Genomic DNA, 18,678 nt, shown 5'->3' with positions numbered 1-18,678 from the left:
GCCACTTCAAACACTTCCATCTTGGGAGTAATAAAATGTAGAAACTTGTGTGTCATATGAAAGAAGAGAATCGCCCCCAAACCCCGTACTCTAAGCCTGTACTACTCTATACACAGTTATAGAGTCAGGACTATTTATAGAGAAGCAAGGGAAAGAAAAAAAGAGAGGCAGAATTTAACACTACTGGACTGATGGGATATGTCAGTGATCGTCCTAAAAAAAAAATCAAATAATAGCATATATGGGGATATCTGCTCCTCTTGAACCTTAGATAATGTTCTACACTATGTTTATGAGAAAACAGCAACTTCAGAAAGAAAATAAAAAGGGAAGATTCATGGGGTAATAGAGCTGGTGAAATGGGATTGCCTTAAAAAGGACCAGATCATCCAAACATTATATTACAAAGAGAACAAAGTGCCAGACATCGGCGTGTGCTGATGTAAAATAACGGAGTCTGTATACAAGAAATTGATTTGGAAACTGATAAAATTCTGATATTCCATTTGCTGTCTCTGATAGTTATTGATATTGGGACAACCAAAGATTATTAATACAGGACTATACTACACTTTGGTTATTCTGGGACTTTGCCGCCTTCTTAGCTCATGTGACCAACAACCGGGCTTTAGTAAAACCATGATTTAGATGGCAGAGTTTTAGAGATAAATCAGGCCCATGAGTCCAATTGCCTTGACTTACTAAATGTATTTTTTTCCAGCTAGGCTATTATGTGGCACCTCTGCGGGCAGGAAATCCTACAACCACTATCGTTTCCAAGCCTTTATCAGAGACACCTGGTGTGGGTGTGCTCATGTGGAGGAACAAGACAATGAATCATACCCAATACCATACCAATTTATCAGATCTAACATTGTGCATCTAATCTTAAGAGGGTGGAGTTTAGAAGAGAAAAAACATCGGAAGTCAATAGACAACTTGCCTTTATGTCCAGGTTTTAGCTGCCTGGATACAGAGAAACAAACAGTACAGCATATTTAGCCTAGCACATATGGGAAACTTTCTTTGGCTTTTGACAAGTAACCCTAATCTTGTATCAGTAGTATGATTTATATAGGCAGTTACTTTACAAGCAACACCATTGGGATGAATTTACACTGAAAAAACCCCAAAGCTATGTACTAGAAATGAAGCAAAATAAGAGCTTACAATAACATTCAGATGTGCAGAAACTGGACTGAAGTTTCTGACTGTCCTCACGTGAAGAAGCTTTATGGAGCAGATATACTAATAATGAATGACAAATAAGGAACATCTTTAGTCCGCCTAGTCTAATTTTACACCAACTGTGAAGGCCGAAATATGAGTGTGTGGTGTTGTATTGTAAGCAACACCCTTCCAGCAAGCACCAGCCCAATTCAAAAAGTCCCATCCCTTGTTGGACCAAGCATAGAACGTGTCAGATAATGTCTAAAACAGTTTACAAATGTGGTGTAAATGTACGCCAGGTGTTTTGGTGCACAACTGTGCCAGAATTCTGGTGCATTTTAAATATTAAAGGGATCCTATCATTAAAATGTAATTTTTTCTAACACATAGGAATAGCCTTAACAAAGGGTATTCTTCTCCTACCTTCAGATGTCTTCTCCGCACCGCAGTTTGGTAGAAATCCCAGTTTTCTTCGGTATGCAAATGAGTTCTCTCGCAGCACTGGGGGTGGTCCCCAGCGCTCAAACAGCACTGGGGGCATCCCCCATGCTGCGGGAAAACTCTTCTTCTTCTGAAACGGCCTCTCCCCATGTCTTCTTCAGGCGCTGGCTTCAAACTTATAGGCATGCGCAATCGGCTCTGCAGTCGAGCAGAACCGACTGCACATGTGGGTGGCCATTTTTTTGTGGCCGCTTACACAAGCATGCGCAGTACACTCCTGTAGTTCAACGGAGTAAAGGAGTGTACTGCGCATGATCGTGTAAGCGGCCACAAAAAAATGTCTGCCTGCATGTGCAGTCAGCTCTGCCCAAGGCCCGAAGGCAGAGCCAACTTGCACATGTGTAGAAGTTTGACCCCAGCGCCGGAAGAAGACGCTTGAAGAGGCAGTTCCAGAAGAAGATAGAGGCGGCGCTGGAGAGTTCTCTCACAGCATTGGAAACGCCTCCAGTGCTGTTTGAGCGCTGGGGAACGCCCCCAGTGCTGCGAGAGAACTCATTTGCATACTGACGAAAACTAGGATTTCTACTGAATAGCGGCGCGGAGAAGACATCTAAAGGTAAGAGAAGAATAGCCTTTCTTAAGGCTATTCCTACGTGTTAGTCAGAAAAAAAAAAATTGCATTTTAATGATAGGATCCCTTTAAATCTGCCGTTATAGTTTTCTCACTGGTACTATGACTCTATGACCAGATTCACTTGTAAAATTTGCTGCATATTTCAACTTTTTTTTGTTAACACAGAAATACCATACAGGCAAAAACCTGCAGACACAAGAGAATAACATTTATAAACATGATTTTCATAAGTTTGAACGTTGTAGTTTTTAGGCTTGCCATGTTTTGTTTAGAAGTTGCATGATGCTATATTGGTCATGCTATTGCTTTTTACTTCTCATTAACTTTAATGAATAAAAGTTCACGGAAAAATTCTGATAATTTTTTTTTTTTTCATAGTCATTATAACATTATCAGGAATAAAATCTAGAATTCATCTGTCGAAGTCTATTGTCAATGTCACCTTCTAAACCAAGTCAGCCACTTCACCTCTTGATCATGTGACATATTTTTCATAACGCTTATCGATCTCAATATATGCTTGGTACTTTACCCATGGCTTGCAATAAACTGATGTAAAATAAATCAGCTTTCTTCATCTTACCTACAGCCCACATAACAGTGTCAAACGTGTCCAAATCTTCTTTATTGGAATCCGTGTTTTTCCAGGTCACCTGAAATTTCCCATTCTCCAGCTTTATAACTCTAGATGGAGTACATTTCCTCAAGAATCGTGTCCCATGTGATTCCATATAATCGGCCACTAAAGTAGCCATTTGCTGCAGAGTATAAAATATACATTTGCTGATAACTACTTAAAACAATAATGTGCTTATTCTCTTTACACAAAAAGAGTGGTCAATAGCATATAGTATACTACAGACAAGGCCTTACCTGATCAAACCCTCTCAGGGGAATGCTTCTCACCATTGCAGTGGTTTCCAGTCCAATGCCAGTCAAGAACCCTGCACACTCCAATGAAACATCTGACAACGAACATGTCATGGATAAAAACTGATATTTTATTTGTTAACAGTCATGCTATATACAATACTAATATACTGTTGACCTTTGTTTTCTTATGCCTGATCGTTCCCTATCCTATACTCTGTATCCCCAAACTATACAAATTTCTATTGATTTTTAACATTTGTAAATGATATAATGCATGTCATACCAGTGCACACATGGGTGTACTGTCTGGTTACCATACCTATCCCTGTATGAATACCTTGTTTCTCCAAAAATAAGCCCTACCCTGAAAATAAGCCCTAGCTTAATTTTGCAGTTTTTTTTTTAGTAGGCTTGAAATATAAGCCCTACTCCAAAAATAAGCCCTAGCTCTTTTTCAGAGTAAAAAAAAAACACAGTAGGTAGCATGACTTCATAATATTCCAGTAACACACAGTGTTTTTTTCTTTGTTTCCCTATTTTTCTATATGCTAGTTAAGCAACAAATAAAAATGCAGCCAAATCTATTGTCAGAACATGACCCATTGGTTCTCAGTGTTTTACAAAAAAATAGTTTTTCAAGGCGCTATCTACATAATAAGAATTACAAGCAGGATTATAATGACTGGCAACATTGTATTCTATTAAAAAGCGGAGACAAATAGTTGCTGTGTGTCAATAAATCAGAATAAATATAAAACTCACAAAATATATTATTCCTGCAGATACTCATGTGAATGCTATTTCCTTGCTTGTGACTTTTCTGCATCTTCTTTACCAATGTTCACAAACTACAGAACTTCTTATACCAAATCACCCATACAGTGAAATATTTCTATAGCAAATAGATTTACGGTAGATGAAGTCCCTTTTGGAGTGCTTTAGCTAGTTCTAGTGTGTGATATCGGGATATTCCAAGAATGCTTTGGGGGGCAGCAATTATGGTCGCACCATGTTGAGGTAAAACAGGTGCTGCCTGCGCCATCATACAGTTACTGGGCCACTGCTGGGGGGGTGCGGGTTTCAGCAACATGCGGCTGCCATGTATATATCTATATTTAGATCAGTCATGCATCATTCAGGGGTACTCTGAGAACTTAAAGTGGCCCCGGAAAAATAATAATCTAAAAGCGGCTCTATGTTGTGGGTTAACAAACCATTAACCATAGTCTAATTGGCAGTAGATCTAATAATGTAGCATTATTACTATTAACATGCAAGAACATAGTCCTACATCTCAAATTAAAAGATACCCCAGGCCAGTTTCTGCAAAAGATATAAATACAAACTCTAAACCCCCAAATAAGGTACAGATCTTAAACCCCAAAATACATTTATGTACACACCACATACCAAAAATGAATAGAGAAGAGAAAAGTTGTACTGTTAAATGTCCATATATGAAGAATAAAAGCAGATACTGAAAATTAAGGCTATGACTAAGGAAGCATGTGTCTTCTGAAACGCGTCAGCCAGTGTGTATTGATGTTATTTACACCTTAAACTATGCTGAAGACGCATTAGTGTTTCTAATTTTAATTGTTTGTATGCACATTAAAAGTTAAGTTTTACTTCAAAGAGGAATCGGAGTGCTGGATTTTTATACCTTATGCACTGAAAATTACACCCAGCAGACAGGACAACGGAAGTGGTACTGTGCAGTGTCTATACAGGGCAATGGCAATAGAAATGTAAGTGGTACTGTGCACTGTCTATACATGGCAATGGAAATGTAAGTGGTACTGTGCACTGTCTATACAGGGAAATGGCAATGGAAATGTAAGTGGTACTGTGCACTGTCTATACAGGGAAATGGACATGCAAGTTGTACTGTGCAGTGTCTATACAGAGCAATGGATAAGTAAGTGGTACTGTACAGTGTCTATACAGTGCAATTGCAATGGAAATGTAAGTAGCACTGTGCAGTGTCTATACAGGCAATGGATATGTAAGTGGTAAGGTGCAGAGTCAATACAAGGTGATGGATATGGAAGTTGTACTGTACAGTGTCTATACCGGCTAATGGATATGGAAGTGGTACTGCGCAGAATCTATACAGGGTAATGGATATGGAAGTGGTAATGTGAAATATGTGGGATACAACTGCACCCATCACGTGACTACACGACCTTTTGGACCTTGAAAGAACCTGCCACAGTAACAAGAGAATACAGAGCCTCCTACATAAACATGTATAGGAGGAGAACTGTCCCCTAATTAAGTGGCGTAGCTCACCGGGAAAATCCATGTAACTTGCCAATCCACTCCTTACATTGTTTACATACCACTGCTGCTGTTTGTTTGGGCAATTGGAGGGTCTTTTTTTTTCACTAGCTCCACCATTTCCTGAGCAATCAATGCAGTTAGATTTTTTTTTTTTTACTTGTCTTATTGAGTATTGTATGTCAGACACAATAAAAAGACAGTAACCTGAAGTTAAGTAAAGATAAGGAACAAACAAGTGTAACAGACCCTTAAGAAAGGGGGAAAAACATACAATTCTGCACTTCCTTCGCCCTCCTGGTCCATACGCAAGGAATGGTACAGACGCCTCACGGTATGACTACGGAGCAAGTGCAGTTAATTATTAGTGCCCAGCATGTTAATTTGACTCTCTACTGTCAAGTGGGCAGTCTCAGGCAGCAACACATTGCGTGCCTCTGAATGAACATTGTCACAGCTCTAGTTCATACCCCCTTGAATGCTCCTGCCAGAGACCACCCACTTGACAACAGAGAACCTATTTGACATAAAAGGCACTCAAACAGCATTGATTATACAGGAATGGTGGGGAGGTAGAGAAAAAGGACAACTGTGTCAGGAGTAGCCCATATAAAAAGATGCACAGAACTGGAGAAGGTGGAAGTGGTCAAAGATCATCTTTAAGGTAAATTTTAACACCAAAATCATTACAAAACGATGTCATAACTAGGGATAAGCAACTCTGATGTAAAAGGATACAGCTGGCTCCAACCACCAACCTGTCAAGAAAGTAAAAGAAAATGTTTTACATTGTTTGCTGTCACATAAGTGCCACACCTCAATAATATCCTTATTATTGTGTGATTACCAGATTAGAGATGTAATCTGTCCCTCTATTAGAGAAAACAGTAAACAGAACGCCTTCCAAGCTCATAAAATCATATTGTATCCCACTGAATACAGAAGCCTTGCATGCTACAAGGAGTCAACTCCAACTTAATGCTGCAATAAAAAGATATCCCTGGCAATTTAAAATTCCCATAAATGGCCGCACAAAACCCGACACATCATAATCTAGTGATGAATTTCATGTTGGTGCATTATCAGTATTGTACAGAATTTTCTCTATAGAATAGTCACAGAATCTAAGATACTTGAATGTCACATCAACATATGTGAGATGTATGAAACGGTCTGAAAGAAAAATTGTCTTAGTTGCCCAAGTGTTTTTAAAAAATGAAAGCTGTGCTATGATTGGTTACTCTTTGGTTTTTCTAATAGATAGTTTTCATAAAGCCTCACTGTTAGGCTTCATACATAAGACATATTTTGGATTTTTCATGAAAAACACTTGGATGACATGCAAGTCTCATTTGATTTACATTGATTTGAATGGGCAGCTCAGGCTCTGAATAGGATCGGAAAAAAAATAACCTGAAAGGAACATCAGAGGACACTTGGAATATCAAATCACTTTTATGCATGAAGCCTTACAGTATAGAGGGGAAAAATACTGCTGGTCTAATGCGGTCTCGTCCACGTCTTGTTTGCTATGAAGTCACTACATCATAGTGATCTATGAGCTTGTAAGAACCCAAACAACTTCAGCTCTATGGTCTCGTACTCAAAGCACCATATGAGTAGGGGACAGAATACCCACAGTAGTTTGAGAATTCAGAACATCAATTTATCGCTATGATGCTGTAAATTCAGCTCAGACAAGTCATGGTCAGTCCAAGATTGTACCAGTCTCATTGGCTGTGTTTCTCAGACGGAATATGGCCATCTAATGGGTCCTTAGATTGCTCCTGTTCAATGGTATTCTCTATTAGTGGTCTATGGCTGTAGAGAATGTCAAGGGAAGTGGTTACGATTTGGTGCTCAAATCCAAGTATCTACTAGAAGAGCAGTGAAAGACCACAGAGGAAACAAATGATTTGCTTTGCTGGTGCACATGTATGGGCATCAATGTAACAATAGCCACTTCACAGGCAGTGTTGTTGTTATATTATTACATTAGTATTACCTAAGCGGCTGGCCTCATTTTATGCTTATTACCAAGCTGGTTTTGGTGTATAGTACTGAATGGGCACCACTTTCTGCTGGAAGCCCAAATAAAAACCTCAATCACAGCAAATGTTGCATCAAATTTGACAGATGTGAAATCCATACCAGTCACAACTAAAAAAAATCTCTGGTTGTAATCTGACAATACTGTGTTCTGAGTGACTAATCCTAGTGACATTTATGACATCTGACAAACTGCTAATCCTCCAAACTCTCCCATACACAATCGGTTTGGCCAAGTGTGCATGTGTTTCAATGGGGATAGTGTCTGGCAGCGTCTTGTCTCTTGGGAAACAAAAGATGAAGTATGATTAAATTGAACATGACCAATTCTCCCTTTCCCCTCAAATAAAGTTGGGATGCCCCTAAACACCTAAGATAGTTCACTGGTTCACCCTAGTACTGATGGGTTTAGCCAAATTTTCTTTAATCTGCTGGACATATCTGATTAAATAATGTACAAAGTACAAGTTCTACTATATACCTAATGCAGTCTACAGGAAAAACTATAAGGGCTTGTTCACACGAGCACAGAGGGGGCGGATTATGGTGCAGAATCCACGTCATAATCCGTCCCAACACAATGGTGGTCTATGTAGACTGCTAGAGGTCGTTTTTCCGCTAGCGTTTTTTTGCCACTAGCGGAAAAAAGAAGCGACATGACCTTTCTTGAGACGGATTCCACCTCAGGAAGTCAATACAAGTGAATGGGAGGCGGAAACCATGGCGCGGTTTTTGGCAAAAGTCCATTCACTGTCCGGTAAAAACCGCTCCAAAAAATGCTTCCTAATTCCTGAAGTGTTTTTTCGGATCAAACTACGCCACACGTATGAACTAACCTTAAGTAACAATAAGGTGTTTCCATGAAGTGCTTACTACCTCTCATAGTAATGGCCATTTTCCAAAATCTCAAAATATATGTTTCACTCTAACCAACATGTTTGCACAACAAAAACCAACCACTCCCAAGCTGTTAAAGGTTTTTGCTTAAATATTGTGAAAAGCTTTCACTCCTTAAAACGTCCTTCACATTAAATGTGAAATATTGCTGAAGTGTTTAGTTAGGCATCAGCCACCAGGGACATAAGATGTGGGTGGCCTCGCCACAGGAGAACAGAGCACCTTCTGGAGGCACCAGAAAAATGTTAGAAGACTTGATTCCAACGTCACTAGTAATCCTTGTTAGTGCTAATAATATAATTCCCTTTTAAGAAAACAAGCATTATTTCTCTGTAAATGAGGATGGAGAAGCTGCTGGGGCCAGCGTTTGGCTTACAGATCCTGTGAGGTACAGGTGACAGGAATGTGCCTGGGGAAATTGTCTGGAGTGCAACACGTGAAGCTTACTCAGACAGCTCCAGCTTACCACTGCCCTGCTATTGTATAGTTAGCTTTATCCTGTATCCCAGAAGGGCTCAGAGGATCAGACCTGGATTTACATATCTAGAGGAGGAAGAGCTGTGCAGGCAGAGAACTGAATCTGCTCACATCTTTAGCACTGGAAGAAGGAATGCTATTTCGATGAGTTAAATTGTCTCTCTAGGCTTACCAATAGCTTACTATATTGAGACCCTCCATATATTGGGAGTATTTTTTCTAGTATATTGTACACATGTTAGATTGTATTGAGATCTGGGCAAGTTGGAAGCACAGACAACACTTTGAACAGCTTTTGTGGTCCTCAAACCATTCCTGTACAACTTTGCAGTGTGGCAGGATGAATTGTCCTCCTGAAAAAGACCACTTTCATTAGAAGGGGGGTATTCAGTCTACAGCAATGTTTGGGCAGGTGGTACATGTAAAAGTAATGTAACATCCAGAACACTGCCCAGAGTATAACACTTCCTCCACTGACGTGACTCCTTGTCATCTTTCCCAGGAATACTACACACACCCAGCTGTCCACATGTTATAAAAGAAATCTGACCAGGCTATGCTATTGCATGGCTCCATGTTCCTTTCTGAGGCTCATGTGCCCATTGTAGACGCTTCTGGCAGGGATGAGGATTGGTTACATAGCCCATAAGTAACAAGCTTATGCCCTGTGCGTTCTGACACCTTGACAAATGATCCCTTTCTTCACCTGTCAGCAGTCTCAATGTTATGGCTCACTGATGGCAGGGAGTACTTGTTGTATTGTAGGTATAGTCAGGTCCCAGTGACCATAAACCAAGTTTATATACAGGCCAGGAATAATGTCATTGGCTCAGAAAGCCCTCAAGAAATGGATTTACCTTTGACCTACAGCATGTCATTGCAAAAAGTATCCTTAGTTGTATTACTCAAAAGTATTTTTCAGTAAAATCAATCACCCCTTCTCTCCAGTCTATGAAGGATACTTGGGCAGGATTTATGAAGACTGGCGTTTGATACTCCGCTCTTAATCTTATGTGCACTGGAGTGAAATAGACATAAATTTTGCCTTTCCATGAAACCGAAAATCAAATCTATGACAGCTCATAACTTCTGGAATATAACATAGCATATCAGTGGGGGCCATAGGAGGCCACACCTCTTCAATTTAGCTCCACCCACTTTTTTTCTCTCTTTCTCTCTTTTTTTTTTTAATTTAAAAAAAGCATAGAGCAAGGCTAGGCCAAACTTTTACAAACCAGTTTATGTCTCCATTTTTAAAAACAAAACAGAAATAATACAAACCGCTGCCACAGAAAAAAAAACTTGAATGTATTACTGACCAGGAACTTCAGGAGCCTTTGAAGTCCCTGCTGAGTAGCAAGGCTCTTGGACCTGACAGTTTCACTCTCACACACACTCGTACTATAAAACGTATCAGGAGACAATGTGTCCCCGGATGGTGGCTCTATACAACTTGTTTCTGCAGGGATCGCCTATACCACAGTCCCTTGTTCACTCTCATCCCTAAACTAAATAAGGAGCACATTGATTGTGCTGACTATAGGCCTATAGCCCTCCTAAACTCAGACCTTAAGAGGTTTTGTCCCTGTAGACAGGGAAGGGATAATACTAGGTTGGCCCTTGATCTCATAGACATCTTGAATAAGCGGGAGGAGTTAGTAATCCTTCTCAGCCTTGACTCTGAGAAGGTGTCTGACCGCTTAAGCTGGCCATTCATGTTTGAGGCCTTAAAGGCATATGGTATCACAGGCCCTTTTTCTTTTTTACCGCTACACAAAGTCTATATTTGTTACCTTCTACTGGCATCCATCTTTCCCATTGTACTTCACCCATGATCTCCATATGCAATGGCACTTGTCAGGACTGCCCTCTATCTGCCCTATTGTTTGTACTATGTATTGAGCAGTAAGCCTCCCACATTACGAAAAAGCCGAACATTTCTACAGTGAAAGTAAATAATAGAGAGTTTAAAATCTCACTCTTACAAAACCCCAAATTTCCTTGCCTAATCTCCATGTTGTTCTCCACAATTAAGTTTGCCAATTTGCATAGACTAGTAGATAGATTGCGACAGCTCCCTATGCCCTTCTGTGGACGTATAGCAGCAATTAAGATGACCCTTTTGCCAAAGCTATTAATTTTATATTTTTTTATTAATAATTCCAGTGGTTGTTCCCATGGGGGAGCTCAGGGCAATGCTGCCAACTGTCCTCAGGTTTATCTGGCAATTTGGCAGGGATAGGACTATATGGCTGCATACCTCTGGCATATACCCTCCTGAGCGTCCCTTAGGGCATATAATAGATGGACTGAAAACGAAAAACTATGGCTGGCACCAAAGCATCCTAACTCTTTCCTAAGAGTGTAGTCCCCCCCCCCCCCTTGCAATACAACCTAATTGGGCCACATATGCTTCCAAAGGGAGATCTGGATGCACTGCACGCTTCTCTTTAGCCTCACCCTATTCCTCTATGATATCTATCCTTTTTTAATCTCTTGCTCCTGGAGCGTCTACACTCAAATATTATACAGTTTTGGGTGAATGAGGGGTTTTTCATTTGTCCAATATAACCAATCCTATCAAGCGGACACTTTGCTCATTCACCCAACTTCATTAGTCGCATTCTCTTCCTCCACATTCAAATCCATTACTACATGTTGTGTACTTTTCATTCCACACAGGTGCAATTGCATTCTCCAAAATCCAGTGCCCTCGGCCCGGCCTACATGGCAAAATGGGAAACTATTCTAGGGTGATCTATTCCATTGTCATTATGGCAGGTGATTTGGTTGAAAGCTGCTAAGACTTCCATTTGCACCACATACAGGGAGGACCAATCAAAACAAGATCCTGATGTTTTGGTACCATACCCCTGTCCTTTTACATACATTTTTCCTTACCTCAGCCAAAATCCTAATTGTTAGCTATGGGAAGCAAGTAACACTTCCTACCTTCCAAGACCTACTGATTACAATGAGAGATGTCCGGATGATGGAACACTGTACTGCTTCACGTAATGTCCCCGTTGGATACATTTCAACTAATTTGGGATCCCAGGAAAACATACTGGCAATCCCTCCTGTTTGACGGGCACTGATGTTATGTCTAACTGGGAAGACTATCATGTCCTAAATGTTATCACCCTCTATGTATTTACCTCTTCCCTTTTTCTCCTGAGTTTTCCTTTTCCTATCTTTATTACATTGTTTTTAGATACCTTTCTTTAATAAAATATACAGTTGAATCACAAAAATTAAATGGTTCCTATGTAAAAGAAATGTACACAGATAGCTTTTATATGACATCTGATTTTCAAAACAGAGACATGAACTTTATTGTAATAACTTAATGTGAACCAAGTCTTAAAGAGGACCTTTCATGGATTTGGGGACATGTGGTGTTATATATCGCTGGAAAGCCGACTGCGCTGAATTCAGCACACTGTCGGGTTTCCCAATCTGTGCCCCAGGTGAAGAGCTATCGGTACCGGTACTGTATCTCTTCACAGTCAGATGGGCATTTCTGACAGTCTGTCAGGAACGTCCTTCTCCACAGCAGCGCCTATCGCGCTGTACAGTGTGAGCGGGGAGGAACATCCCCTCCCTCTGCTCACACTACTCGTCCATAGACAAGTATTATCAGGAGGGGAGGGGGCGTTCCTCCCCGCTCACACAGCACACTGCTATAGGTGCTGCTGTGCAGAAGGACGTTCCTGACAGAGTGTCAGAAACGCCCTTCTCACTGTGAAGAGCTACGGTACTGGCACCGATAGCTCTTTACCCGGGGCACAGATCGGGAAAGCAGACAGTGCGCAAATCCATGAAAGGCCCTCTCTAAGTATTAAAATGTGCAATAATGGTGTGTGAAAAAAATTTAACTGTTAGACACCAGAAAACATCAGTCTCCCTTTATTTCTGCTTGTATTGCAACAAAATGCTGCAGACATAGGAATCACTGCTCCTACATCCAGACACCTAGGGCGGCACCAATGGGCAAGCTGAGATGAGCGGCTCTATGTTGATTCCATGACTCCCATAGATATGAAGGGGAACTATGGAAACAGCATAGAACATTTGGTCATGTTGTTTCCATGCTGGCTAGCACAGCGCTGCCCAGCTCCGCTGTACAAGTAGTGACCTAGGGGTCAGGACTTAGGAGCAGCGATTCCCATCTTAGTAGTGAACTGCTGAAATGGGAATAACCCTTTAACACTATACACAGAGGACCGCCAGCAACTACTGACTGGAAACAATAGTTTCCAAGCTAAAAAATGACTGAAAACTGCATACATGTGTTTAATGTGAGATTCCTAAAATATTATTTTAGCTGAGTAACAGCTTAAAGCAAAACCAGAGGTGGTGTTATGGGATTACATAAGAAGATTAAGCAGGAATTGTGCTGATGCCACAGAAGCATGAGGAGGCAGGATATTCTAATTTTCAGATTGCAAACTGAATGGATTTGTTACTATTATTACATAAATACATTTATTTTTTAACATGTTTATTTTTTGAGAAACGTGAGCGCAAAGAAGTGCCATTTCAGCGGTATTGGTCAGGAACACACACATGTATCTATTTCCAGATCAATGAGTCAGGTTTCATTCTCCATGTGAGCCGCTCTTGCTCCCAGCTGTTGAAATAGAGGCTGATAATGTACAGAAATGCTACAGTAGCCCCTCAAGGCTTATTTTGACTAAGGCTCTGGAATGCAACATGTAAACATTAGACTCCTATATTACACTGTTACGACTTGCATTAACAGTATCTGGACAAAAGCAGCATTTTCGCAGATATGTATTAGAAGGATATAGTTTTTTTAAGCAGCTTCCTCACATTAATCATGCCAGGAGAATTTCTGAGGACGCTGACACATTGTAAACACATAGAAACCCTAAGTGGAGCTCGTAGGACAAATGTCGCATTTTAAAGCTAGGGGAACAGCCAGAGGCTTCTGTCCTATGGTAAACAATTTAGTGCTGAGATGCAACAGGTACAGAACAGATTGATTACATGGAAACCTGGTAATGAAGGCAGAGCTACAAAAAGCTAACAATACTTCCCCGAAACCTATAAATCATGCATCCATAGAATAGCTACAGACTACTTAAGATTATGCATCGAGCACAAAGCAAACGAAACAATGCACTCCTTTTCTGCAGCTAAACCTGCAATAAATCTATGGCAAATGCCACACGTGTTACATGCATATCCGCAGCAGATTTTGCTGTGTATTTTTCATGTTTTTCACCGTACGACTTGCAAAGGGTGAAATCCACTGTAAAAATACACACTGCAACTTTCCAACACTTTACTAATACTGTAACATGCTGTCGATTTTCCAACCTGGAATTGTGAATCCACAAAATTTTCTATGGACATACCCTTAGATGTATAAGTACAAAAAATAAATAAATATTCCAAGAGAAGGGTTTTTATTTCTTTCTTATCTAAAATGTTACCTAAAAAGTTAGCATAGAAGTTACAGTCAATAGTGGTGAACAACTTCAGTCAATTTTACAAGTAATTCCAATATTTTTATCTATAACTCAAAGTCATTTTTATCTAAATCACATTTTAACCGATTGTCAATTCACATTCTCACAAAAGAAGTAAAGACTATAGACAAAGGAAACATATACACATCTGACCGCATAGTGTACTCCCAGAAAAATCTAGATGGATAATTAGTCATTGTGCACAATAATATACAATGAATATATGCTGTGCCCATCACCATGTGTACATACAGAATCTATATAGATTAGGGCCACTAATTATAATTTTATATATATCATACAGAACACATAGGTAGGACTTTGACAACACTGGTTCACATTACACTTTGCCTCAAAAGATTTATTAAACCCTGTTAAATGCTTTTCATAAAACATGTCTGCTGTTGTGTTATATATTCCTATGATCTAATTGCATGAGGTAGGTATGGTAAACTCACCTGAACTCTTGTATAACCATATACACAAATGACAAAAATAATCTAGCCAGCAAAAGGATAAGTCAAGATAACTTTTTCCTTTAACAGCAAATAGATGCTGCCCCCTAGTGGACTGATGGAAATTATGGTAGTAGAAGTAATGGTACTGTGTAAAGAACGTATTTATAATACTGTATTATGGGTTTCACAACTTTGTCACTTAACTTGGAAATTATTTGCCATTATGAAGGCACGGAAGAGATGTTCTGAGTGTGGCAGAAGTGTGTGTAAATAATGTGTTATATTAAAGGAAAACAAAAGAAATAAATGCCTGAGATATGGCAAAGTAAAGATCTACTTTTACTGTCATAATAAATAATTAATAGTAATAAAACTAGTGACATGATGTTTCATAGTAATACATCGAGCTCAGAGTCTTCTAGTGCTGAGACAAAGGAAGAACTTTTGTTGCCCAGTAAGACACTCAATTTTCATATTGTACAATACAGAGTTGAATGGACCAATATATCAAAAAATTTGATATTCCAATATTTCTTGGAAGAACATTCATTTGCTAACAGTGTCTGACAATGAACAATAGAAATGAGCCCAACTTCTCAAAGAAGCTGTTGCTGGATGATAATTCTGGTGCATCTTGCTTTACCAAACTGTTGGCTTAGTACACTACAAAAAAAATGTGCACAAATATTGCATCTTAAGTCACATACTTTCAAGTCAAATGAAGTCTCACCACCTTTGAGGTAAGTCATATCCCTAACTCAGATGAGTGCCTAAAATAAATAAATGTGGTGCATAGAATTTACACCTGTTTTTGCAGAAAACTGTGCCCAAATTATGGGATTTTCTCAATGGTAAATCTGCCCAAATGTATTTGTGTATATACCGAGCAAAATTTCGTAACGCATATAACCTATTAAAAAATTGAATGCATGTTGATATACATATGCATAAATATTAAGGCAATGCAATTATATCCTTGTTAAAAGACAATGATGGGAAATGGATGTTCCTATTAGAGATGAGCGAGTACTGTTCGGATCAGCCGATCCGAGCAGCACGCTCGCATAGAAATGAATGGACGTAGCCGGCACGCGGGGGGTTAAGCGGCCGGCCGCCGTCAAAGCGGAAGTACCAGGTGCTTCCATTCATTTCTATGGAACGTGCTGTTCGGATCGGCTGATCCGAACAGTACTCGCTCATCTCTAGTTCCTAAAAGCATTCACTGCCGATTGCAGGCCACTAATTTGCTCTGTTTATGGATTGTTCATCCCCATACAATTTGTATTTGTAGGGAGCACACTGTCCTGTTCACACATGGCGATGTGCTGCCAATGATCTTTGTATGTTTTATGCTGCATAAAAGATGTGATAACACAACCGTCAGGCTCCTGTAACAACAATATAATTTCTACTCCAAAATTTAAAAAAAAAAAAAAAAAAAAAAAAAAAAAAAAAAAATACATATATTAACATACGTTTTTCCAGGTGAATTTTTCAGCCAAAACAGATCATCACTTGTAATACCGTGTTCCACAGCACCAGGAATCTACCACATAAACAATGTGTCAATTTTAAAATTACCACATACACAAAAGAATCAAATCAATTTGGGGGTCACACTTCTAAGGGAACCTTCACATATACACACTACCTCTGTTGTAATTTCCCTTTGGCATAGTGCAGAAAAGCCAGAGGGAAACTGATGCCAGAATCATAGCACATGGCACCCATCCAGTTCGAAGCACAGGCTCAGATCTGTAATAAGCCGGACAGAAAAATGCTGCAAATTACATTTTTTTATTTGGTTCCTGCCAGCACAACAATTGATGTGCCAGATGTAAAAACAGATATCAGAGAAAACGATGGGATTTGTTCTGGCAGCAGTGTCTCTCTGGCTGTTCCATGTTGGAGGAAAACTACAATGGACACCATTTATAAGTAAACACACAAATTATACCTTTTTGACAATTTTTGCTAAAACCAAATAAAATAATTACATAGATTTAAAAGTAGATGCACCAAATGAAAATTGATGCATCAAATCAAGTCATTAAATTTTTTTTTATTTTTTTTTCATAGTCTATACTCAGGATAAATATGATGGGGGCCGACACACACAGTCTGATCATCTGTATGGAGATGCTTCTGGGGCTCATCCAGCACACAATACAGGGCCAAAGGTAGATATATAGAAGTCCGTGGAAGCCATGCTGAAGTGAAGGCGTCTGGCTGCTAGACAACGAATGGAGCTTTCTGCTTCCAGCCCAGTATTGTGTACTGTAAGGGTGTCAGAAGCAGCTCCGTACAGATGATCGGTTTGGGGGCCGGGTGTCAGTCCCTTGTTGATCATATATTTAGGACCTTTCCAGAGGATAGGCCATAAAAAAAATTAAGCCTGAACAACCCCTTTAAAGTGGACTTTTCATATCCTTATAGATATGTGGTATTATAAATGGAGTATGCACCCCAGTCTTGGAGATATCAGTGTGGTTAATTTCAGCACCAATATCTCCCCACTGTCAGAAGGGCAGACCTAACAGCCAACCGTCATTGCTAAACTGTGAGGATCCCCCCCCCCCACAGTGCGCTGATTTCAGTACACTGTCGGCTTTCCCGTTATGTGCCTCAGGGCAAGAGATATTGATGGCATTACCGATGTCAGAAGGGCATTCCTGACAGTCTAGCTGGCTGTGAGGAACACCCCCCTTACAGTACCCATCCATAGATCTGTACTGTCAGAGGGGGCGCTCCTTACCACCCAGCGATGACTCTGAGCTGTGGGAAACGCCCCCTGCCCCCCAGTACTAGTCTATGGATGAGTACTGTCAGGTGGGGCATTCCTCACAGGTTAGCGTCATCGCTGTGTGTTAAGGAACGCCCCTCTGACAGTACAGGACTATGGATGAGTACTATCAGAGGCGTCGTTCCTCACAACTCAGCTAGACTGTGAGGAACGCCATTCTGACAGTGGGCAGACATTGGTAACGGCACCCATATCTCTTGCCCCAGGGCACATAAAGGGAAAATCGACAGTGCACTGAATTCAGCACACTGTCAGATTTCTAGCAGTATATAAAACCGCATGTGCCCAAGGATATGAAGTACCATCATTTGATGCATTTCCTGTTTCACATCTGACACGCACGACATGACAACTTGTAGCAAGTTTTTATAAGTATGGAACATGCTACATCAGCTATTTTTCTCACAATGTACTATTTTTCTAGCACATTTCATCCGATAAGATACACATTATTGTGAACTGATTCTAAAGTCCACCAAGGTAACCCAAATTTCATTATCTTCTATACATTGAGGTGGCATTCCAGCACTCCTAGTGTGTTCATAACAAAACTATAGAGTTCTAATGCAAGATTTACATTTTATGGGGTTAAAAAAAACAACTTACTACTCTTGTCCATGGGAAGTGCCAAGTGGGTACCTTTACATACTCAGATATCTGACCAAGCTCTGTCCAAAGAGTCTAGCATCATTCTAAATTGGCATGTTGCCGCTTAACCTGACTGAACTGATGTGTCATGTGTAGGAATATATTTGCCAGTTGCAATGATAGTTGTGTGTAAACAGCATCTGAGAGATAATCTGACTAAATCCATTACAGAGAATGAGAAGGTTTTAGCTCAGGTCCATTAGAACAGAAGAAGATGAAAGTTGGTTCTATTCCAAGAAAACATCAATCAGAAATCAACAACAGAAATCTATGTAAAGTAAACCCAGTGTCAGCCTCATTTTACTTGAATAAGGATAAGCTACAATACCAGACGCAGGCTATGGATAGAAATGGTATCACAATGCATACTACTGGGCTCATGTGATTGTCCCTCCCCCATAGTTTTAATGATTGCCCGCATCACATTCCCATTTAAACAGCATGATGGGC

At 40.0% G+C, this 18,678-nt stretch overlaps 1 protein-coding gene across 3 annotated transcripts in view; it reads right to left on the bottom strand.

The window, feature by feature from the left end:
- The window catches only part of TXNRD2 (thioredoxin reductase 2), a 59,078-nt gene that overhangs the window by 26,664 nt on the left and 13,736 nt on the right, over positions 1-18,678 (bottom strand). For all 3 annotated transcript variants that reach the window (XM_075275725.1, XM_075275717.1, XM_075275732.1), the window contains exons 8-11: positions 16,253-16,323; positions 6,137-6,156; positions 3,119-3,210; positions 2,829-3,003 (exon numbers count right to left, since the gene is read on the bottom strand). In XM_075275725.1, coding sequence (XP_075131826.1) covers positions 2,829-3,003; positions 3,119-3,210; positions 6,137-6,156; positions 16,253-16,323 — 358 coding nt within the window. The remainder of the gene's footprint in view (positions 1-2,828; positions 3,004-3,118; positions 3,211-6,136; positions 6,157-16,252; positions 16,324-18,678) is intronic.

The sequence above is a fragment of the Leptodactylus fuscus genome, chromosome 1 (genome assembly GCF_031893055.1).
Source record: "Leptodactylus fuscus isolate aLepFus1 chromosome 1, aLepFus1.hap2, whole genome shotgun sequence".
Lineage (NCBI taxonomy): Eukaryota > Metazoa > Chordata > Amphibia > Anura > Leptodactylidae > Leptodactylus > Leptodactylus fuscus.
This window is presented reverse-complemented; position numbering and strand designations above follow the sequence as displayed.